Here is a 23690-nt window from a genome sequence, read left to right on the forward strand (position 1 = left end):
TCCGGTACACCATGTCGCGAGATCGCTTCCGTAGCCGTGGCGGCGGTGGCGGTGGCTTTCATCGGCGCGGCGGTGGTGGCGGCCGCGGCGGCCCCAACCACGATTTTCGCTCTCCGCCGCCCGGCATGGGCATGGGACAGAACCGCGGCCCGATGGCGGGCGGCCCGCAAGGCCCGGGCGGTCCGCCGGGAGGAGGGCCGAAGCCTGAACCACCGAAGCCGCCCACGTCCACCTCTGCTCCGCCTTCTTCATCCTCTTCAGCCTCCGCCACCACGGCGGGACCCACCGGCAGCCAGGCGGGAGCGCCTCCATCCTCTGCACTTCCCGCGGGGCAGCAGCCACCGCAGCAGCCGCCGGTTTCGGCTCCCTCCTCGTCTCCCTCCGGTCCACAGCCGCAATCCAAGCCTAGCCCTAGCCCCACGCCGGCCGGCGGCCCTAAGAAAGGACAAGGACAGTCTTCCGGCGGCGGCCCCAAGGGACCGGGGGGCCCGCAGCAGGGGCCGCATAAGGGCGGCCCAGGGCACCGCGGCGGACCGGGCGGAGAGCCCCGGGGCCGCGGGCAGCAGCACCAGGGCCAGCAGAGCCTAGGGACACAGCAAGGTTCGGGAGAAAGAAGCGAGAAGCTGTCGGACGAGGTGAGTCACGGCCCCTCTGCCCCCACCCCATTACGTCCCTCAGGCACAAGATGGCGGCGACTCCGCGCGCCCGCGCCGCCATCTTGAGGGGAGGAGCGGGGGAGAGGCGGCGGCGCCTCCGCGGGACCCGAGTTGGTCTCCGGTGTCAGGGCGGTCCCGGGGCTGCAGTTTGCGTCCCATCGCGTTGCCCGGGGCTGCGGTTTGGGTTCCCTCGAGGTGGCACGGGACTATGATTTGGGTCTTCTCGCGGTGCTCCTGATGGTCCCGGGGCTGCGGATTGGACCCCTTCGCCCCGCCCGGGCGGTCCTGGAATTGCGTTTTGGGTTTTGCGGGGGTGCTCAGGGCTCCCCGCAATTCTGTGTGCTGCACTCAGTGGTGGTTCGAACTGGTCTGATTCTTTGTAGGGGTTTAAAGCGAACCTTTCTCTGCTGAGACGGCCCGGGGAGAAGACGTACACACAGCGCTGCCGGTTGTTTGTTGGGAATTTGCCTGCGGATATCACAGATGAAGACTTTAAAAGGCTGTTTGCCAAATATGGGGAGCCGGGAGAGGTTTTTATCAACAAGGGGAAAGGCTTTGGATTCATTAAATTGGTAGGCATTCATGTTGTGTGTTTTTCCGTTTCGTTCTTGCGATGTGGTGATGTACAGCTTAGTTTTCTAAAACTGGGTTTTGCACTTCCCCTAGGAATCTAGAGCTCTTGCAGAAATCGCAAAGGCAGAGTTGGACGATACCCCCATGAGGGGCCGGCAGCTCCGTGTTCGCTTTGCCACTCACGCCGCTGCTCTGTCGGTGCGGAACCTCTCGCCCTACGTGTCCAACGAGTTGCTCGAGGAAGCTTTTTCCCAGTTCGGTCCGGTGGAAAGAGCTGTTGTGATTGTAGATGATCGAGGTAGATCAACAGGAAAAGGCATTGTTGAGTTTGCATCAAAGCCAGCCGCAAGGAAAGCATTTGAACGGTGTACTGAGGGGGTATTTTTGTTGACAACGTAAGTACTTTGACAGGATCTTCTAGTTTTAAGCTGAATAAAAACTGTGGCATTCTAGTTTTTCAGAGTAAAGGTTTTTAGAGGAGTAAAACGAGTATTTTCTGTTCAGTACTCCCAGGCCAGTTATTGTGGAACCATTGGAACAACTGGATGATGAAGATGGTCTTCCAGAAAAGCTTGCTCAGAAGAATCCAATGTATCAAAAGTAGGCACTATCTTTTGATATAAACAGGATATTAATGATGTTTTAAATAGTACTGTTTCTGAAATTGAGGAATATGGAAAGTTTTCAGAAACAGGCTTTTGATTCTTGGTTGTATTTCCAGTTCTTGGGGTTTTTTATGTTTTTAGTTTAAAGTATCATAATGATTTGTTTAGTGTATTCACCAAGTGTTACACAAGAAGTTTTCTACATTGTATTACAAAGAAATAACTCGACAGATGGTTTTGGTGTATGTAGAAACTTGAAAAATCAAGCTTGAACTGTTTCATGGTATTGTTGAAAGCTGTCATCTCCCTGAAGGCATGTCTTGGGTTGATGATCCCATAGGGAGTTTGAAAATTTACATTCATGGTTTGAAATGAGAAATAAAATAAAATTTTAACTCATTCCATGATTTGTATAAACTTGTTGCATGTGGATTTGCCTTATGAGCTGACTGCTGGCATAAAGGGACAAAAAGTTTAGAGGAGTTTTAAAGAGTCAAGAGAAATCTTCCAAAACAGTAGGTTTGTGATAGAATCAGTATATTAAACTTGTTTGTTGTAGGAATTTTATAATTTTGTAGGTAATAAAAGGGAGGGCAGGGAGGAAGTTCTAGTCAGTCTTGCTTGGCTTAGAAAGGGTTCGAAATTCCTTGCTTTGATCAAAAATTGGAAGTGGTTTAGAGGCAGCTTTGAGAGCAATGTGGATTAATACAGTATTCCAAAACGTTGAAATACTTTATATTGGTAATGTAGGGAAAGCTTTTGAGCTTGACAGTTTTGTTTCATAAATTACTGAATTTAAAACTCGAGTTTATTTATATGGCAAACTGTTGGCCCTCAGGCGTTTTTGGAACTATTCAAATGAAAGTGAAGGCTGTCATTTGCCTTTGACACAGAGTGCTTTGACACTGGAGAAATCCACCTTGTTTGTGTCTGCTTGGGCAAAAGCCTGTCTTGTTTGAGGATTTTGCACCTGCAGTTGTCAGCAGTGAAGTGTCTAAAGGTAGTTAACAATGAGGCAAACAAACAGTAGGACTCTGAAGATTTTCTTGGATGTGATAGTGCAGGAGTCTGCACGTGTGCTGTGATAATTATTTGTGTTCAGTGTGTAAGATGCAGCACTTCCATCACAGCCAGTTGTCAGGTATTCTCAGGGCTCCCTTGATATTCCCTGATAATTAGGTTATTTTGCCTGTGATCTTGTATTGACCTTGAGTTTCCAGGGTTGCTCACTCTTCAGATATCTTCCTTTCTGCAGGGAGAGAGAGACTCCTCCCCGTTTTGCTCAGCCTGGCAGTTTTGAATTTGAATATTCACAGAGATGGAAATCTTTAGATGAAATGGAAAAGCAGCAGAGAGAGCAAGTGGCAAAAAACATGAAAGATGCCAAGGACAAACTTGAAAGTGAGATGGAAGATGCTTATCATGAGCATCAGGCAAACCTCTTGCGTCAAGGTAATTGGTTCTGAATTCTTACTATCTTTTTGCTTTAAACGCTGACTGAAATATATTGCTCTTCAATTGTTTAGTGAATAAATATATGCTCTGACTATGAACTTGAGAATTTCAGAGGTACAGAGAAACTAGAAGTTTTTGATATTTATTTCAGTGCTGTACCGGTAAGAACAGTGACACTGGAACGTACTTCTCTGCCACAGTGCAGCTGAGGCAGATCTAATTCAGATATAGTTAAAATGTGACATTTTGTTAAAAAGCTGCTCACAGACTTCATTCCTGCAGACCTCATGAGGCGTCAGGAGGAGCTGAGGCGTATGGAAGAACTTCATAATCAGGAAATGCAAAAACGCAAGGAAATTCAGCTGAGGTTAGTTTGCTTCCATGGGATTTTATTTAAAGTTACATTTATGCTCTTTTTTTGCCAATTACTTACATATAAAAGTTTTCATTTTTCAAGAAACGCCATTGCTGCTTCAGTTTTGTGTTTGTGAAATTGAGCTGCTGTGTAAGTTTCTCCTCAAATGTTTTGAGCATCATAGAGTATGTTGTTTTTTTTTCTGAAGTGTAATCATTTAGTGCCTTTATGTTGCTGGAGCAAATGATGTTGGTGTGTGTTCAGTGTGCTCCACTCCTGGGGTTTAACAGTCTGCTTTGGGATGACCAGGCAGGAGGAGGAGCGTCGCCGGCGGGAGGAGGAGATGATGATCCGTCAGCGGGAAATGGAAGAGCAGATGAGAAGACAGAGGGAAGAGAATTATAGTAGAATGGGTTACATGGATCCAGTAAGTGACATTGTGGTGGGTTTGGGATATATTACCATGTTCAGGAATTTTGTTGATGTGTTTTCAAAATCACTGTGTTTTGCTTCCTTTGGGTTGGCAATTGTTCTGTGTTTGTGTATGGGCAGTGGCAGTAGTTGGCTGTATATGTGCTTTGTCTCCTGAAAAGTTTGGATTTTTTGGTTGATTATCCAAGTTAAAAATTGTTTCTTCTATGCAGAGGGAACGAGACATGAGAATGGGTGGTGCTGCCACAATGAACATGGGAGGTAAAGAGTCTTCTAAGTAATTACTTCATGTGGCTGACTTAAGAATTGTCAGAATATGATTATATATTTCTCTCTCTTAGATCCTTATGCTTCAGCAGCCCAGAAATTCCCACCTCTGGGAGGTGGTGGCGGCATAGGTTATGAAGCTAATCCGGGAGTTGGCCAAGCAGCCATGAGTGGTTCTATGATGGGAAGTGACATGGTAACGTATCCTGTGGTGGCTTTAGCTTAGCACAAGGGAGTTGTTGTGGTTGGGAATGAGTTCTCCAGTGTTCGGATGGTTGTGGAAATGTCACTGTTAACTGCTGACTCTCTTGTCAGGTGTTTAACACAGGACAACGTGGCAGCGTGTAGCACTAGAGTAGTTGATAACCTTTATGGTAGCTTACACACTCAGAAATTGTAAGTGAATTCAAATGTGCTCTTCAGCATATTTGCAATTAACCGACTTCATTGGACTTTGGAAATTCTGCGTCACTGTTGGGCTTGGAAGGATTTTTTATGAATTCTAGAGAATCTGACAAATTTCATCAAAATACTTAATGTGGTAGCTTTTCAGTAATTTGATGTTCTGTATTGATGGACAAGAGATTTTTTTGTTCTCCTTCCCAATGTAACACTGTTTTGGCCCTTCCAAGCCTAGGTAGGCTGGATGCATGTTGGTCTGGGTGTGCTGTTCAGTCCAAAATCTGCGCTTAGGTCTGTTCCAGCAGCAGATTAACTTAAGTAATCAAGGGTAAACAGCATATCCCTCAGTCTGTGCTGATGTTGCTGTAGAAGAGCAGAAATGCTGGTTTTTAGCTTCAGGCATGTTCCAGCTATCCTGGACTATAGCCATTTGTGGTTCCTGTCTCCCAAAGGAATGATAAGCCTGGTCTGTTTTCCTGTGTTGGGCATGACACAAAGGTGTAGAGCCTGTTAAACCTACAGCGTATCTCCTGTTCAGAGGTATGTTTCCAAACTACTGATTTCTGGCACACTACATGTGTGACTGGGCTTGGAGCCTGCTTGGTGTTCCTACACTGAAACACCATGGATGTAGATTACAGGAGTGCTTAATGGGCAGGATGGGAATCTGTTGGCTTAGGTGGCGATAAACCAGTGTGCCTTCACCCTCCTGGAAGGGTGTACACTTGTAGTACAAGCTGAACTAAATGAGTTTTGGGTGGGTTTAGGCCTCTGGCTTAATGAGCTGAGCTACCATAGTAGCTTGTCAGATATCTTCTGTTTTATCTTTTTGGGGAACATATCTTTGGAATGGTTACTTCACAGAGCATCATTGATTCAGTAGATAGTGCTGTTGGCCGAAAGGTATCTCAATAACTTACTGATATGTAAGCAGTTCCTGAGCTTCCTGTGAGCAGTTAGGCAGTGTGTGATGGTACTATGTACATTTTTCTCCTGAAGACCATGGTACAGGTGCATGGTGAACTTCTGTAGTCCCTGAAATGTGATCTGGTCAAAAGAAGTGACAGTGAGGTGGATTAACTGCCTTGAGTTTCTTAGGCTGGGGATCTCTGCCACATAATGCTGTCGCAGTTTCTGGGTTGATACCATTAAATGGAGCTGGAGATGAGCTGAAGCTGCCATGAATTAGGCAGAAATAACCTAAGTAATATTTGTGAAACTCCTTTCTTGAAAGGGTTGATGCTGACATTCAGAAGTCAGGAGCTCTCAAGTGTGCATTTTCAGTTGCAGATATTTTCTGTAACTAACCACCTACCATTGTTCTGTTACTCAGTAGTGGGAACCTTGGTTGAAATGAAAATTTAAAGTTCTCTTTGACCTCATAATGTGCAAGTTCTGTAGATTGAATGCTGATCACACCTAGTAATACAGTAACTGAACGAAGTACATACAACTAGAGAGGTACTAGTAAATAGACCTGAAGTCTGCTTTATTGCAGAGTAACTTAGCTGTTACACCTTGGTGTGAAACCTTTCAATTGCTGTGAAGCTGTGAATTTTTCAAGAGCTTGTGGTGAAGGTGGGGTGGGAAGCAAGATACTGCCTGGATGCACACAGCCCTCTGTGCATTGCTCTTAACTGGAAACACTGAATGCTTGGAACATGTTTCACTTCTGATGCAGCACCAGCAGCTCTGGATTACGTTGGGTTTGAACAAATGGCAATCTTTGCTCGAGCAGTTGTGTTGGTTAGGTAGAGCACTGGTCAGTAGCATTTTTCACTTTTTATTTTTCTTCTTGCAATGCAGTAGTGCTCACAATGAGTTTTGGTACTGCCAAAGGCCTCTGCAGTTTAGTCAGCAGACCGTAGTCTTAACCCCATCTTGAAAAGCACATGGTCTCTAGACAGCACATGCCAGTTCTGGTGAGTAGGCATTCTGTTACATTTGATGAATGTCAGCTCCTCCTTCAGCCAACTGGAGCTGCATTCTCTCATTAGGCTTATTTGGAAATGACAGTGATGTAATCTGAGCTTTTACTGCACTAAAGGTGAGAAGTTCGCAAGCTATTGCATTAACTTGGTTGAAAATTTTGCTAGAGCTCATTTGGAAAAGTTGTTAATTCACATCTGCACTAATGCTTACCTTTCTAGCACTGCAGGGAGGATCTGTTCTTTGTAACAGATGTATGAGAATGCATCAAGTGGGAACATACCTCAAGGCATGTATTACAATAAACTAATTTTTAAATTACCCTTTTTTCCTTTCTATGTTCCCGGTACCTGTGGATCGGCTCAATGGTGATTGTATCGACGAACCTTGACTACGGAACCTTCTAAAAATATATACTTAACACACATGGACATCAACTACTTATAATGAACTGTTAATTCTGTTCCAATAGCGTCCTGAACGCTTTGGGCAGGGAGGTGCGGGGCCCGTGGGTGGCCAGGGTCCTAGAGGAATGGGGCCTGGAGCACCAGCAGGATATGGTAGAGGGAGAGAAGAATATGAAGCCCCAAACAAAAAGCCCCGATTTTAGATGTGACCTGTAGTTTCATTCCAGTTTGTTTTTGTCTGTCTTGTTTAGACACCGACTTCTTAATTCTTGCATTTTAGTAAGAAAGCTACGTTTTTATGGATGTTAGAAACTTACTGACCTAATATTTGTAAGTGGTCTGTTTGGGCGAGTACAATTTAATTATGTATTGCAGTGTTTCAAAATCAAATTTAGCTGTTTTTTTGATGTATAACGTCCCTAACTTGATGGCAGTGTACCTTGTGCCACTGAATTCCCAAAGTGTACCAACCTTTTTTTTACTGTGCTTCAAATAAATAGAAAACTAAATGTAGTAACTCTTCTTGCCAGTCATGGTTAACGTGGGAAACAAGGCTGAATACCACACCTGCCACAGTAACCTGAGAGCCTCGAGTTGAGGTCGGACCTAGACGAGGGTGTGGAACTGCAGTGAAGAGTGAGATCTCTTCCAACAGTGCCTCTCTAGCCAAAGATTGGGTTAAATTGTAGCCGAACTTTGCAGTAGGTGCAGATTTTTTGAGCAGTAATTGTGCTGCAATAAGGAAGCAAATGGAAATCTTAAAAATGCTGTAAGATACATTATTTAAAGCTTCACTGCAAGCAGTGCAGTAATGAATTCCATATTTTAGCTATGGGTGGTGGGATGGTAGCACTTACCACCCTGGCAGTTGCTGCTTGGAATCTTTTAAAGACTTTAAGCAGAAGACTAGCAATGGTTATTTTAAAATAAATTCATAGAATGCCTTGTATTGGCTGACTTCCTCACTAAAGGATTGTTAATGTGATATTTATATGCTCTTAAGCTGTTTTGAGATTACAGGATCTGGCCTTGCTCCATATTGTACACCTGCCTGAAATTGCTTGGCAAAAAGACCAGAAGTGTTATTCGAGTGATTAAGGTTAACTTGCTTATGTCCTCGTGCTAACAGTGGACTAATCTGCCTAGCTGAGAATACAATCATTTGTATTATGGGGACTGCAGGAACTATTCTTAAATTGTGTAGCTGGTGGGCAAATCCTAAAATCCTGTATGTAAAATACAGCAATCAGCTTGCTTGCATGATGGTTATCGCTCTTTTATTATTGATGTTTGGAGATAATGCTTCAAAAGTAGTATCTGAATCTGGAGTTTTAAGAGTTAATACTACACAGTGCAAATAAACTCCCTTTAAGGTTCTTTTTGTAGAAGATCTGATGAATTCCTTAGTTTGCTGTTCGTTTTATTAAGCCCCAGAAAAATTTCAAAGCATTCTGGACTCATTGGTAAAGTAGTTGCTTTGCTTATTATTACAATGTACCAGGTAAACTGGGAAGGTTGACTTCCCAGGGTCAAATACCTCAGTGTTAATGCAGGATACATCAACCTGCTTGGCACAAAGTAGGTAAACTTAGCTTGGCTGTACCTTCACATGATCCCAAACCACCGGAGTTTTGTGAATAGCTTTAATCTTTCCAATATCCTTCCATTCCTTGTGCTAAGCATTGGCTAATTCTAAATTTTCTGCTAAATTTTTCATGTGGTTAAAACTTAAGTGTCAGATTGTTGCAGGGTTTTAGGGTACATATGTCTGATCCCTTCTGAAGTACTGTTACCCCTTAAATGATGGAATAGCAAGTTGGGAAGGGCTGATACAGATAACACTGATGTGGAACATGAAGCTCACTAAAGAGTGATTCAGCTTGTTTGGTGAATGCATTTTGTTTACCCAGAAAAGTTTGGGGGTTGATAACATGCTACAACAATGGATTGCTCTTGAGGAATTATCAAATTGGCAGTTCCTAAACTGCAGACCAAGTACTTGGAAGTTACTTGTATTGGGTAGTTTACAAATGAGCAGTATCGATGCAATTTGCATTATTGAAGCAGTTTTAAACAATATCTTTTCTGGAGGGTGTTCATGGGACACCCTCAAAAGGTGAAGGTGTCCGAGGTGGGGAATTCTGAACGTGAACATTAAATTAATTTTTTCAGTTTATTTTTCAGATTACATGTCATTCTTTATTAAAAGAGATGCTGGTGCATATCCTAAAGTATGTTCTTTTGTAGTTCTGTAACTTGGAAGAGAAAAGGATGCTGCTGTCTTTGTACCTTACAGAGCTTTTCTTTGGGTACCCCTGTTCTGTACGTAAGCTACTGTTGCTAGGTATTAAAATAGCTGAGCTGCAAAATCATCATTAGTAAATATATTCGAAAGATTTGGCAGTTTTCAAAACATCTGAAAGTTTGGTTTAATCTGGCTTTGTTGTAGCTGCATAAGCAGAATTTCTAAAACAAGTTCTGCTTTGAGTTGCATGTACTAAACAGGCATATGATGAACTAGCCAACTTCTTTTCAAGACCTTTTAAAGATAGTGTCTTAAAAGCCGGCAAACATGTCAACTTCAAAATGTGATAAAAGTTACTAAAAGTGGGAGGCGAGAAAGTGACATTCCTTTGATCTGTTCCTATGAGGTTTTGGACTTCTTTCATAAACTCAGATTTATATAATTAAATCTTCTAAAATCAGAAAAGTGCTTTGCTGGTCAGACCTGTTTTTGGATGGTCTGGATCATGTAACATTTTTTCTACTGGACTTGGAGGACATTGGCTGTTGCAATTCAGCTTGTTTTATCAAAATTGAGTCCATTTTGATACTTGGAGCTCTAAAAACTGCAGCAAGTAGAAACTGGTATCGTTACACATATGTCTTCACACTTTCTCAGAAATGAATACAGAATTATCTTACCTTCTGGGGTAGATACATTACACTAATCATTTGTACAGCTGATGAGAAATTGAAAATGCTTTTGAGATTTTGTGGTATTTTTGTGGTAGACAAATTCATGGCTTCTCCTTGGCAACCATTTACTGTGGCAGCAAGTTTTTGCTGGAATTTGAGACTGCAATTTACACTTTAAACTAGTGGCCTGCTACATAACTGCACTTAGCCAGCATTTCTGCAGTTCATAACTGTGAGGAACGTAGTACCACAAATGGCAATGGACATTAGGACCCGGATGTAGTATTCCTGCTTGCTCCAAGATTCTCATTGCCGACTGCGTACAGGTAGGTAACAAGCAATATAATATAACTTGGTGACTTTCTATGTAATCTTATACTGTGGGTATTCTGACATCACACTTCTGACTGTGGAATTACAGTGCAGCACTCAATACCTGTATGCTGAGCTTGCATCAAATCTGCGTGGTTTTCGGTTTAAGCTTTTGTCTCGTTCAGAGACAACAAGTAATTACTGTGGTTCTTAGATGAGGATTTCCAGACCCGATTCCTCTGTACATACGACTTGGTTTGGGTGGATTTTTCTTATTTCTGATGTAACAAAGATATTCTTAAATGAGCACTGTGGGGAAGAGGGAATGTGATCTTAAACTCAGTTGAGTAGTTGACAAGGTGCTCTTAGTGCCTGGAAAAGAACACATTTAAACTTTCTGTAGTGATGAAGTGGCCCATCTGCAGTTCATCCGTGTGTAGAGTCTTGGCTTGGTGGGAATGTGTTAGTAACCACTGCTCTTGCCTCGTGTGTGCTATGTGAGAGTCACCTCAAGCTACGGGTACAAGCAGCTCTGAGACTGATCGAGAATATTTTTGAGGACATAAATGAGTGCTTGATTAAATATCCCTGTGAGTTTCATAGAGCTTATTGGACATTGGAGTAGTCTTTATTTTAACCTTTGATTGACAAGCCTGATACATTCCTTTGCTTTAATTGACAGTGATGAGATTCTGTACTTCTGCCTCGTAGAGTCATCTTGTTAGTGTAATGTACAATTCCATTTTTCATCAGTCTTGGGATGTAATTCGAAACTCTTCATTACTAGAACTCCTGACTGTAGTGTTCCAGGATTAACATGCTTACGTTGCAAGACATACGGACATGCTGATCTCCAGCTCTTTTGCATTAGCTCTTGAACCTGAATTTCAAAGTCCCTTGTTCCAGTGAATGATCTGGCTCTTGTCTGATACTCAGTTTATTTCACAGGTGTTGTTGTAATGTGTTTTCTCTTGCTCTGCAAAGTTCTGCTTTGCATACTTGTTTCTGGTTTTATCGTCACTTCTGGACCCTTCTTCGTTACTTTCCAGGCAGGACTCTTGCTGGTGAACAGGGATCTGCTGGACAACATTGCCCTCCGCTGTAGCCACCTTTCCATGTTCAATTGAACCCTTGAAGTAGTAGGCGCACCATAAGATAATGACAACAGGTCTTTGGTTACACCACAGTGAGTGTAACCCATGCCAGCTGGTCACACAGTGACACCTTGTCACAAAGTCAGTTTGGCTTTTCATGATGGTTTACCTGTGACTTGAATCCATTTTGTAATGGCTTATCCTTACCTGGGACTGGGATCCAGTAGCAAACCTGCTGGCAGCCACTGTGCTGTCAGGTAGCAAAACTGAATTAGTGATCTTAAATCATTGCTCAAGATCTGACCTAAGTTTTTCCAGTGTGCTCTGGATACTTGACCTGCAGGAATGTCATGGAGGGGTTATTGGCACATCTGCCTCATTCTACGTACTTGAACTAAGCAGGTTTTTGACACTCTTGGAGCAAGCAATTTGTGACTGAACCATGGGGCTCAGACCAGTTCTGACTGCAGAAATGAAACTTGGTGTGGTAGCAAACTTAAGTCATGTCTGCTCTAAGTCAGTCTGTAACAAGTGGGTACAAGAAATGACATTCAAGTGCTTGCATTGTGTTTCATCTTGGTTTTATCTGTGTGTGAAATACACTTTTTCTCAAAAGCTTACCTGAAACTCAGAAGTGTGGTGTCAGAATACATCTGCGTACTGCTAGGCCCTCTGAGCAGAGCCTGGTGCTGGCAGGAGAGCACAGCACAGTGTGGATGGGGCTTTATTGTAACATTAAGCATACAAAGTGTTGATTTGCTTGCAGTTCTCCCCATAGCCAAACACTGAGGCCTGTGAGTAGTTTTAGGACTGGAGCAGTAATGGGGTTGCATGTCTCTGTTAATCATTGCCAGCTGCAGTGACATGATCAGGAAGGCCAGTGTTCTGTTCTATTATGTTCAATGAGGCTGACCATGTTGGGAAGGATGCATCCAAGTATGCTGCTCTGGGGAATCACTTGGCTTCTTCCACTACATCAAGTTTTGGAATCAGCTAATTAGCTTCAGATTTTTTTCACTCTCCATACCAGCTAGTGGGGCTGTTAAATAGCTGCTGCTTGGAAAAGGAAAAAAGGGAGGATTGGCCTTCTCCCACCTGTGTCATTGCTGCTAGGTAATGATTGACACATTAGGACTTGGCTGTGCAATCCCGCAGTGGTCTGTGAACACCCCATCTCTATAAATGTTGCTTCTGAACACCAGTACTGAAGAGCTAATTGGGGAGGGTTGGGAGGAGTGTGGCTAGCAGGGAATCTGCAGTTTTCAAAGGATGCACAAAGATATAGTATCCCTTATGCATGGTGTTTGTTGCTATGGCAGAGAAAACAAAACGTGCATAACTCTCCTGCTCCCAAGGGCTGGGAGGAAGCCCAGGTGGGTGGTGGGTTGGAGACTAAAGCCTGGAGCTGTCCCTGCCTCATCAGGTCATGCTGTGCCCATGGTGGGATCTGCCTCCCAACTGGAACTGTGCAGAGCCTTGTACCACATCCCCAGCTCTCACTATTGCAGGCTGCCCTCAGCTATAGTAAAAGGGGGTCTTCAGGAGGGAAGAACCTTGCTGAGGATAAAAGCAGAGACAGTGCCAACCTCTAGTGTCTGCCTTTGGCTCCTGAAGCACTTGTTGGACTGTAGAACACAAGGGCTCTAAGAGGCCAGGACCACTGCACTCCCTTAGGAAGGGGAAGAGAGAGGGCATTGCTACAGGAGGCAAATAGGATTGTAGAGTTGAGGCAGCTGACAAAATTAATGCCTTCACATAAGGGATAGTATACCTCTGGCTGCAATCAAACATCACTGTGCTCAGACTGGGGTTATGGTTTGTGCTCAGGGTGCAGTTCTTCAGGCAACTGCCTGCATATTCCTTCAGCTCTTGATGAGTGTTTAGGCTAGCCTATTTCTGCCCCTTATTTTGCCACATAATAGCTTGGAATAATTGCTAAGTTCCCCCTCATAACTAATCAGTCCATGTATGTTAAAACCTTCTTTTTAAGTTAGTTTTGAATGGTCACAATTTGCTGTGTATGACTCTAATAACTTGAGTTGTTATCCTTTAGGTGAAGATGAAAGCTGAGTGACACTGGAGTGCTCATCCGTGGGAAGTAAGTATTGCTTTTTTTGTCCTGGATGGATGAAATAATAAAGGCTTTTGGGCACCTGAGTATCTTTAAACTGGGGAACACTGGGAACCTGGGACGAATGGATATACTAAACGTGTAGGGTAGAACACAGTCCTTGCTGTCACACTCGACTTGAGCACCCTGACTCCGCCTGGGTTCGGTATCTTGACAGCTAAAAGTACCTTTCTAGATGTGGGTTTGTACAAAAGATTACAAAATCACTGTGGGTATAATAACTTGGACATGTTTTTCCAGTTGAGGAGTCAAACATGAGCACATCCAGCACGGTACCCAGTGGTGTGTGGAGGGACCAAGGGAACAGGTGGACAAGTAAGTAGCTGGTGTCCTTACAGTGCTTTGAAGGCTTGGTATCCCATCACCTTGTGCTGGGTTATGTAATTCCAGCCTGAAACGTATGATTAATCTCAATTTTATGTCAAGTTTATTCATCTTGCTTTTGTAGAGCCAAAATGTAGCTGTTGTCTGAGGCTTTCCAGCCCTGCAGCAGCAAATAAATTCTGTCCTTTGTGTGCTGCAGGTGGTCAAACAAGAAATGACCATGCCTGCACTCAGGCTACAGTTGGTGATTGTCAGCATGGGAAAAGGAAAATAGAGCAGCTGCTTCTCAGATGTTAATTCAACTAAACCTTGTTAAAAAGCTATTTGCTGAAATATTTTAACATTGAATTTAAAAAATAACCTGGTGTATAAATCAGCATGTACAGGAGCACAGCAAATAGTAGTTCAGGGAAATAAACCAACTTATAGAGCTGGAATTAATGACATTTTCCCTCTAATTTGCCACTAAACTACAAGGGGATACTTCAGCTATTTAAAATCTTGTTTGAGGAGCAACATGCTGAGTACCTTAACTTGGGAGTCACAGGTAAGTAACAGTAGACCTGTAAGGTGTGAAGCCTGTGGGATTCAGTGGGTAAATTCCTATTGAATCCTCTGTGGTTTGTCACTGCTGCTCCTTGCTGTGGGGTAGGAAAACACACAGAGCCATATCTGATCTTAAAAATATATGAATTCTCTTAATCTCAAATCTGATGTGAATATTTGAGAATATATAGCAGGCACATGGTCTGTGATTCTGAATGGTGATTCTGTGTCATGTAGTTCCTGCTGTTGTTTTCTGTGTTTCTAATTGTGTGCTTTGCACTTGCAGAAAAAGAAGTCTGAGTGCAATGAAGAGGAACATAAAGCTTGAAAAAATAAAATACTTAAATATTTTTATAAATTATGTCTGTTTTATTCCAGAGGGTATTCATTGAGTAAAGTAGTCTGTCAGTGTGGAGTGGTGTGGCTGGGTCTGAGAAACACAATTTTCTGGAAATTTCACTCATTCTTTACTTCCATTTTGCATGTTACAGTTTTGCATTGTAGAATTCCAAATATTTACCTGTGCCTGGTTGGTTTTTAGTAGCTTTCTTGGTGATGACTGTAGTAATTAAGCCTGAGATGCCAAAAGTTAGAGTTCTTTAGGAGTCAGAGCAGTGGTGGGTTTAGCTGTTGCAGCACAGATTACCATGGTTCATGTTGCTTCACTTGATGCTTTGGCAGCTGCACTGTGCACATGTATTGTGGTTCATGCTGTCACTTGTTAAATACAATCCCTTGTTTAATTACCAAGTTGTTTAATATGTTGAAATACACCAGTGGTGGCTGTGCTCATTGTGGCAGGGTTTCCTCCTGCATTGGCACAAAGGGTCATGAACATTTGGCTGGGACCTACTTTGCCAGATTAGAAACATGAAAATAAATATAATTTCATGTTGCAACGTGGTATGAAATGCTTGAGAGGGGTCTGAATGCTTGGGGGTGCTCGTGGCAGGGGGGGTTGGTGCTGCACTAGGAGCTGCTGCTGTTCTCTAAGGCAGTCAGGTGCTGGGTGAGGACAATCTGAGATGTTTCCACTCTGTTTTGATGACTCTGGTATTGTCTGGATCCTGAAGAGGCTTCAGTGATGTTTGTGGCTCAGTAGCTGCTCTGCAAAGGCTGGGGTTCAGTGTCTTTGTCTCCACAGCTGCTGCAGCTTGTGCAGCCTTTTTACTTAGACTCTGTTATTTTCCAATAACTTGTCCTCATTTCCACTGCTGCAGCACTGTCTGCTTCCTGTGATAAATTTGCAGCATTCCATGTACTGAACTTCACCTCTTCAGCTCCCAGCTGTAAGCAAACTGCAGCCTGTGTCCTGTAGGGACAGGATCAGTTTTCCCTGGTGCTGGTGTTGGCTGTTACCATCACCTGGGGTGTCCTCTGGTGAGGCTGACACCTCATTCTACCAAATAGTTCATTAAGTTGCTTCTGTAATCAATAAAAGATAAGAGGCTGAGAGCAGGTACCCTTGAACATTATCCTGTGAGCAGTGACTGCTTCCCTGATGCCACTGCCCTGCACATGCACTGAGCTGCTGCACTCACTTTTTCAGGGTTTGATGTTTATTTTTAAATTTATTTCTGACCAAGGAGCTTTCCAAGTCATGAAGGCCTGCACCGTGCCCAGACCTGTTGCTGTGTTTTGGTTTGAAAATCGTAGGTGTTTGTTAAGGAAGGTAGGAATTTCTTTTGAAATGGAAAAGTGTAAACTCTTCTTCCCCCCCCCCCGAATTACTACAATTTTAAAATCAAGGGCCTCTCAAGCAAAGAAGTGAATAGGAATAACAGTACTAGGAAAATTAAAATAAAAATGCAGTAGTACAAAAAACACAAAAGTAAACCCACTGGCAGAGTCTGAATACAACCCTGTTGGTCAGGGTCTTAGCAGTCTGATTAAATGGTGGCTGCAGTCCTCCTGCAGTGACAGATGTGGTTCTATTGAAGCAGTGATCCTGTAGAAGGGTGTAGTTTTTTTTTCTGAAGGTCTAGCAGTTGTGGGGATAGGTCCAAACTTCTGGGCATCTAGTGGAGAAAAGCTAACTGCAGTGTTCTAACGCAAATTATACCTAAATAAGAATATCCACCTCTTCCTGGGGTGGAGCATCTCACGGTGGGATGATGTAATTTTATCAGTCATGCAGTGAGACTCAATGGCCCATTAACAGAAGATGTCCCCCTAGAGTTATGGGTCATAGATAAAGAACACTGCCCCCCCTGGTTTTAACAGATAGTAATAAAATACATACTTTTAGTTGAATCTTGCATTACAGCCCAAGATACGCTGTCACTGCATGGTGTGCCAACCTGAGCGGCAAATCATGTTGAGCAGCTGAAGGATCATGTGCTGCCAGGAGTAAAAATAGTGTCACTGCCACTGGTCCCTGTCCAGCCAGTGCCTGTGGCAGCCCATGCGACGTGGTGGCCGAGATGGGCTCGGTGCTGCCCAGGCTGGCTGTGTGTCCTGTGCTTCCTCGTGCCTGGAAAACACTTCGGGCTCTCATGATTTATTTGCATTAAAAAAAAAATACTGGATTACACAAACGACAGCGCCTGAGGCTCCGCTGGGCCTGGCTCTCGCCAGTGCTGGGCTGCCGTTCCTGGGAGGCTCGGCCAGTGCAGGCGGTGACGCAGAGGCCGGGGAAGCGCGGCCTCCCCGGGGCCAGAGCATCCTCGCTGCTGCTGCTGCCTGCTCGGTCCGGCTCCCTGGAGCCGTGCCCAGCGCTGCCTGTACCTTGCTTGATCTGCGGTCCCCGCAGCCCCTCGCACCCACAGCCAGCAGGGGCTGCCGTGGGTCACACCCGCTCACAGAGCCCACGAAGCTGTTGGATTTATTGCGGGGTGGGGGAGTTCCCTTTTTCCTCCAGCTCTGTTTCGGTGGAAGGATGGTGCTGCTGGCAGGGACGTGTCACAGCCTGGGGGGTGACGCTGCACATCTGAGCACCCCCAAGGGCAAGGGGGGCCCTATCCGTGCGGGACCGGGGCTGGAGCGGGGCCAGGCTGAGCTGGGCACCGAGCGGGGCCGGGCCGTGCTGGGAACGGGGCCAGGCACGGGGCTGGGCTGCTCCGCCCAGCTCCGCCCCCGGGCCCGCCCGTCCCGCCATGGCGGCGGCCTTCACCGCCCTCCGTGTCCTGCTCGGGTTCTTCTTCTTCCTCACCGGTGCCCTGAAGGTCTCGGACTGGCTCTCCGCCGACCTGCACCGGCACATGGTGAGCGCGGCCACGGGCTCGGGGGACGCAGGGCCGAGCCCGTGGGGAAGGAGCAGGTTGGGGGTAAAGAGCACTTTGGCGTGCAGGGCTGAGCTCCGGGGGAAAGGAACAGGTTGGCGTGCAGGGCTGAGCTCCGGGGGAAAGGAACAGGTTGGGGTGCAGGGCTGAGCTCCGGGGGAAAGGAACAGGTTGGGGTGCAGGGCTGAGCTCCGGGGGAAACGTGCAGGGCTGACCCTGTTGTGGTGTGGGGCTGAGCCTTGGGTGAGAATGAGCAGGTTGGGAATACAGGGGTTCATGGTGGAGCACTTTGGGTACAAGGCTAAGCCCTTCATAGTGAGTCAGCCTGAGTCCCTTGGAGTGCAGGACTGACCCCACTGGGGTGCAGGGTTGCATCCCTTGGAGCACAGGGCTGATCCCCTTAGAGTGTGTGGTTATTTAGGATGCAGAGCTGATCCCCTTGGAGGACAGGGCAGGGCAGAGCAGACACACTGGAGGGGCTGTATCCCCTCAGGCCCAGGCTCAGGGCTGCCTCTCTCCCCTCCCACCCTTCCCAGGCATCGGAGTTCGTGCGGTTTGCCAAGGTATTTCCGCTGAAGGAGCTGGGCCTTGTGCCAGAGCCGGGCAGGTACCTGGTGGCTGTAGGCTGGCTGGAGGTGATGGCAGGGCTCTTGCTGGCATTTGGACCCCAGCTGCTTCAGGAGATCAGCAACTTCATCCTCAGTGTCGTCATGATCGGTGAGAGCCAGTTGGGTGCCCATTGCCCATCGTGGGGTTTTGGGACTCCCTCAGCCAGAGACCCTTATTCCCATGCTCTGTTCCTTGTCCAGGTGCCATCTACACGCTGCTGGCGCTGCAGGAGCCGCTGGCCATGTGTGCCCCGGCCACCCTCTGCCTGGGCCTCCTCCTGCTGCTCAACATCCGTGGGTACCCGGCTGCCCCCCGGCCCAAGTTCGAGTGATGAGAGGCAGGAAGGACAGAAGGCTCAGCCGCTGGGAAGCAATGCCTTTATGGTATTTTCAGGGATGACATCGCATCCTGAAGGGTAACTTGCTGATGAGACAAGGATGCTGTGTGTTCTCTCCTGCCTCTGCCAGTGACTCTGGTGCTGGTTGTCCCCACACTGCAAGACCCGGGCTGGTGCTGTGGTATGGTGGCCATGGCACCACTGTGACACTGCCATGGCACTGCTCCTGCAGCTCCGTTGCTAAACTCTCACAAGGTGTCCGGCACTTTTCCAGTGTTTGGCCACACTGAGCAGGGGCTGGCTCTGCTTTCTTGGGAGCTTTCAAATTTTGGAATAAAACCTGTTGTTTTTCACATTTTGCCTGTCTGTTTATCTCTGCCTCCCTCCTATGCTAAGCCTCAGGGGTAAGGGGATGTCCTGGGGCTGGAGGACCCAGTCCCTGGGGACAATGCCTGGACACCAGGCCTGGGGACATGTGGAAGCTGGTGAAGGAGCTGCCACAGAGGCAGATGGACAGTGGGGAGAGCATATCTAGGGTGGGATCCCTCAGATACCCACAGCAACCTGACAATGTGCCAGGCCCCTTGCTGTGCATCCAGGGAGTGACAGGATCAAGTGCCCAGGCAGGCATGTGCTTTTTGTGGATCTTGCTCCCACCCTCTGCCACCCCAGATGGGCACAGCAGTCTCAGCATGAACCACAGTTCATCTGAACCCTGTGTGTCTCCCAGTGAGGGGGCTGGGATGGCCGTGTGTGGAGTCTGGCTGTTGGGGTGAGCAAGGGGTGTAGGACACTGTTGTACAGCAGTGGGACCTGAACTACCTTGGGATGACATCTTTGGTGTCTCAAAGGAGCACACACAAATTGCAGGGCCACACAAAGCAGCGAGTCAGATGCTCACAGAGCTTGCAGGGGGGGTGGAGTGGGGAGGGCTGTAGGGCTGCTCCCCTTAAAACCAGCTTTGAAGCCAACAAAAGCACAAAGAGCCAGGGGGAGACGAATTTCTACTTTGATCCCCTTGGGGCATCCCTCTTCTCCCCAGCTGCCAGGTGCAGTAACTTGACCCTCTGATGCTTTTGTCCAGGCGTGGGTGGGAGAAGGGCCCTGGGAACTGGTATTAGATGTGGCTGGTGGCACGGGGAGGCGGCAGCCAGTCCAGTACTGGCCACCCCCACATACCCCCAGCCCCGTCAGCCGGAGCAGGGGATCTTAGGTTGGCTCCAGCAGGGAATCCCCCATTACATACACACAGCAGGTGTTCACTCCAGCTGCTGTCCCACACACACAGGGGGGCCGGGATGGTGGGTGGGGGTCAGGCAGCCCCTACCTCCCCCAGCATTTAAAGCTGTTCTCAGTCTGGCAGGATCAGAGTGAGGAGCAGCCGGAGGGGACGCAGCCACTCCTGCCCGACCCAACAAGGTTAGTAACAGTTGTGGTATGGGTGAGAGATGGAGCATTCACTGCTAACAATGGGGAAGGAGGAGGAAAAGGGGACCACTGAGGGATCCAGAAGTCCCTTTGGGGTCCAACTGAGGTTCCCCCAGGCTCAGCAGCTCGTGCCCTCTGTGCTTCAACCTGGGGCTGGGTGCTGTGTGTGCTGAATCCAGCCCTGCCGTGCTGGAAAACACCAGCTGGTGACTCAGTGCCTTCGTTGGCGAGGTGTGGGCAGGCAGTGATGGGAGGTGAAATAACTGCAGCCCTGGATACAGCCATTCCAGCACAGCGTGGTTTTCCATGACCAGGACCAGAGGCAAACTCTGCTGTGCAGGACTGGGAGGCATGGGGGCATGCTGGCCCCATGCTTGTACCCCCCTGTTCATACCTGCGTTTCTCCATTCTGGAACTTGCTGAGCCAGTGGGTGACTTCCTCATGCCTGGCTCCATGGGGAATTTAGGGTGCTGGGAGACAGCTGGGGTGGGTGGCCCCAAAGGCACATGCTGTGTGGGAGGTGTTAAGCCCAGCCAACTGGAGCCAGTGTGGCACCTTTGGGTGCCTCCAGCCGCAGTTCCGTCCCTCGGCTGTGTTGCAGCTGTGCCTGCCACTCCCTGGGAGCTCTAGCTGGGCAGCTGACAGTGGCCTCTAGGCTCCCTTGTTGTGTGGGGCGACATCGCTTGGGTCTCCTCCTCTCCTGTGTGAGCTGAACCCCCATCCTGCAGATGATGTCATCCCTGCAGGGCTCTGTCTCCAGCACCCAGCAGCTACTGCAGGTGTCAGCCAGAGAGGTTGTCCTGTCTGGGTCAACATCCCTCCTCTGTTCCCAAGGGTTGTGCTACTGACTGTTCCTCATCTTTGCAGGAGCCCGGGATGAATGGCTCGGTGCTGGGATCACTGCTGGTGGAGCACCCGGGCAAGTGCATGCCCAACAATCCAGTGCAGTTCGTGCTGGTGCCTGTCGTCTACTGCCTGGTGCTGTGTGTGGGACTGCCGGGAAATCTGCTGGCATTGCTGGTCTTCCTGCAGAGTGGCAAAGTGAGGAAGGCCATCCGCATCTACCTCATCAACCTCACGCTGGCTGACATCCTCTTCAACCTCACGCTGCCCCTCTGGATCCACTACTACCTGGCTGGGGGGGACTGGCTACTCTCGGAGGCCGCCTGTCGCCTGGCCGGGGCCGCCTACTACCTGGCGACCTACAGTGCCATCACCTTCATGGCGCTCATCAGCTTCAACCGGTTCTGCGCGGTGCGGGCGGCGCGGCGGGTGCTGCTGCTGACGGGGCCCCGCAGTGCCGCTCTGGCCTGCACCCTGGCCTGGCTGCTGGGGCTGGGCTGTGCCGTGCCCACCCTGGCCACTCACCAGACCTTCCCCACCCATGCCGGGACCACCGCCTGCTTTGAGCAGCACGGGCGGCAGCGGCGCTATGCCTATGCCATGGTGGGTTTCTTTGCCGCCGCCTTCCTGGTGGTGCTAGGAACCTACGCGTCCATCGTCTGGGCGCTCTCGGTGCCTGCCGCCACCTCACCAGGCTCCCACCGGCAGCAGGCCCGTGCCATGGTGCTGGGGATGCTGCTGGTCTTTGTGGTCTGTGTGGCCCCCTACCACCTGACACTTGCCCCCTGGGTGGGCAGCCGGCTCCCTGCACCGCTCTGTGGGCCCCCTGACACTCTGGATGTGCTGCACACACTGACTGTGGCCCTGCTCAGTCTCAACAGCTGCCTGGACCCCCTCATCTACTGCTTCTCCATCCGGCGCTTCCGCGCCGACCTGGATCGGACCCTGCGCAAGATCAGCCGGTGCTTCCCGCTGCCCCCATCGGCCCCGCCCGGGCCAGTGCCTGGTGCCCGAGCATCCTCCTTCACCTCCTCGTAGCGGCGTGGGCACCAGGGTCCTGCCCCCGCCTGCCCTGCTGGGATGTGGTCCCTGTTGCCAGGTGAGGGATCAGGAGCAGCGTGGGGAGTGCTCTGGCTTCGTGCACCCCCTCCTCCCACCCCGCTCTGCTCTCTGTGTGTTCCCACGCGCCCACAGTTCCTGCACAAGCACAGATCCTGCCCCCCGTGTTGCAGGCACTGGGAGAGCGTCACTGGCACTGGGAGAGCGTCACTGGCACTGGGAGAGGTCTCGCTCAGCAATGGGAGCTGAGCCATAGTGAGCTGTGGGAAGACAGAATGGCAAGGAATGCTCAGTGGTTGCTGTCATCTCCCGGGGGCTCCATCCTGCAGGGACATGCATGATCGAAGACCTCCATGGCATGAGGTGGGCTGCTGAGGGAGCTGTTTGAGGCCAGTCCTGTCCTGCAACGTCCCTAAGCCTCATGCCTACACCCCTCCTGCTCTTGGCCAGGATTAAAAATGAACGAGCCAAAGGCTTCCCCAGTCTCTTTGCTGGCGAGTGCCTGTGCCCCTCAGCGAGAAGTTCCTGGAGAGCTGGATATGGGGCAGCCCCGGTCCCCGCAGCCCTGGCCCCGCAGCCCAGCCCTGCTCCTGTGGCAGGACCCTGTCCCAGGGCGGCTTCTGCCCCGGGGGCTGCCGAGCCCGCATCCCCCTGCCCCGTCCCCTGCCCTGCCCATGGATGGGCGGCCGTGGTGGGTGCAGCCCCCACCCCGCACCTGCCGCCCGCTCCCCATGAGTCCCGGCGCGGGAGGGGCGGCGGAACGGGCGCGGGGCCGTGGGCGGTTGTGTGGGCGGAAGATGGTGTTTTCCCAGCCCTGGCTCATTCCTGCTGCCAGCGCAGCCCCGCTTCCCGATGCTGCACAGGCGGGAGAGCAGAGCGATGCTGTGCAGCCACGCGGGTCCTGGGGATGCTGGGGGGCAGGGACACATCAGCTACCCCCCAAATGGGGGTCTTGCTTCCCCAGCTGCTCTCCAGCACACTCCAACCCACGTGCATGGAAGGAAATGTGAGGCACCGGGCAGGAGGAGATGTGATGTCTGGGGGACTGCTGGCATGGGATGGGAAGGGTGGCAGTGGCCACCAGGAAGGGTGGGTGATGCTGTGCCTGTGAGTGGTGAATTATCAAGGGCTACCTGGATGCCAGCAGAGAGGTGAAGGTGCAGGGCAAGGCCTGATCCTGGGGAATGGGGTCTCCATGTGCCATGGAAACTGTGCAGCACGTTGACCCAGGGAAACCATGGCTCTGTAAAACCAGCATGGGTTCATGGGATGCTCATGCTGCCCATGGTGCCTGGACACTTTGCCCTCATGGATGGGGCTGGATGGTGTCTCCATGTGCCACAGTGCTGCTGCTCAGCAGAGCTGGGACATGTCCCACGGTGCCTCTGCTCAGCACCTGGCCCTGGGCCAGCTGCTTTCGACCACCCAGTTCTTCCCCTTTTGAAGTTCATATTAAATTTTAATCCTTTTATGTAACTGCTGAAGGAGGGGGCAGAGCTCTGCTCCCTGCATGCAGCAGGAGCAGCCGTGTCAGCAATGCAGGATGCTGCAGGGCTTGGTTGGGTCTGGGGCCAGAGATCTCTTCCTGGGAGCACCAGGACTTTCAGGGGACCCTCTGCAAACCAGGGGTGGGGGCAGCCCGAGCTCTAGCTCTGGTTCTGCCAGGGTGTCCTGTCCAGTGGGAAAGCCTGGGGACTTGAACCACAGCACTGGGACATGGACACCACTGCTTAAAAACACACGTAGGGCACTTGCTCGGGCCGTGTCCCCCCACGCATTGGGCAG

The 23690-nt window shown here is 48.9% G+C and overlaps 3 protein-coding genes across 4 annotated transcripts; all 3 read left to right on the top strand.

Moving 5' to 3' along the window:
• Positions 1-11: 11 nt before the first annotated feature.
• Positions 12-14765, top strand: SFPQ (splicing factor proline and glutamine rich). Of its 2 annotated transcripts, none has more exons than XM_023940956.2 (12): positions 12-635; positions 1040-1228; positions 1323-1624; positions 1734-1829; positions 3090-3286; positions 3572-3656; positions 3954-4071; positions 4289-4337; positions 4418-4539; positions 7147-13504; positions 13778-13852; positions 14694-14765. In XM_023940956.2, the coding sequence occupies exons 1-10, from the start codon at positions 12-14 to the stop codon at positions 7282-7284; spliced, it is 1920 nt and encodes a 639-aa protein (XP_023796724.2). In that variant the 3' UTR covers positions 7285-13504; positions 13778-13852; positions 14694-14765. The 2 variants fall into 2 exon arrangements, with proteins under 2 accessions (XP_023796724.2, XP_086719717.1); XM_086863591.1 differs by having other exon boundaries at positions 13460-13504.
• A 2715-nt stretch (positions 14766-17480) lies between these two features.
• Positions 17481-18929, top strand: TMEM35B (transmembrane protein 35B). The gene is made up of 3 exons (XM_023941287.2): positions 17481-17610; positions 18165-18345; positions 18438-18929. The coding sequence occupies exons 1-3, from the start codon at positions 17503-17505 to the stop codon at positions 18566-18568; spliced, it is 420 nt and encodes a 139-aa protein (XP_023797055.1). The 5' UTR covers positions 17481-17502; the 3' UTR covers positions 18569-18929.
• Positions 18930-20749: 1820 nt separating this feature from the next.
• Positions 20750-21981, top strand: LOC111939178 (platelet-activating factor receptor-like). The gene has a single exon (XM_023941286.2). It carries the CDS (start codon positions 20880-20882, stop codon positions 21882-21884), a length of 1005 nt encoding a protein of 334 aa, XP_023797054.2. The 5' UTR covers positions 20750-20879; the 3' UTR covers positions 21885-21981.
• The last annotated feature ends 1709 nt before the right edge of the window (positions 21982-23690 follow it).

Source organism: Cyanistes caeruleus, chromosome 26, assembly GCF_971803275.1.
Source record: "Cyanistes caeruleus chromosome 26, bCyaCae1.hap1.1, whole genome shotgun sequence".
Taxonomy (NCBI): Eukaryota; Metazoa; Chordata; class Aves; order Passeriformes; family Paridae; genus Cyanistes; species Cyanistes caeruleus.

Bases quoted from the DNA above. Each gene is read 5' to 3' on its own strand.
- SFPQ (XM_023940956.2), top strand. From the start codon at position 12: ATGTCGCGAGATCGCTTCCGTAGCCGTGGCGGCGGTGGCGGTGGCTTT. The intron at 3,287-3,571 runs GTAATTGGTTCT...TCATTCCTGCAG, and splicing joins GGCAAACCTCTTGCGTCAAG to ACCTCATGAGGCGTCAGGAG. The intron at 4,540-7,146 runs GTAACGTATCCT...CTGTTCCAATAG, and splicing joins CTATGATGGGAAGTGACATG to CGTCCTGAACGCTTTGGGCA.
- TMEM35B (XM_023941287.2), top strand. From the start codon at position 17,503: ATGGCGGCGGCCTTCACCGCCCTCCGTGTCCTGCTCGGGTTCTTCTTC. The intron at 17,611-18,164 runs GTGAGCGCGGCC...CACCCTTCCCAG, and splicing joins CCGACCTGCACCGGCACATG to GCATCGGAGTTCGTGCGGTT. The intron at 18,346-18,437 runs GTGAGAGCCAGT...TTCCTTGTCCAG, and splicing joins CCTCAGTGTCGTCATGATCG to GTGCCATCTACACGCTGCTG.
- LOC111939178 (XM_023941286.2), top strand. From the start codon at position 20,880: ATGAATGGCTCGGTGCTGGGATCACTGCTGGTGGAGCACCCGGGCAAG.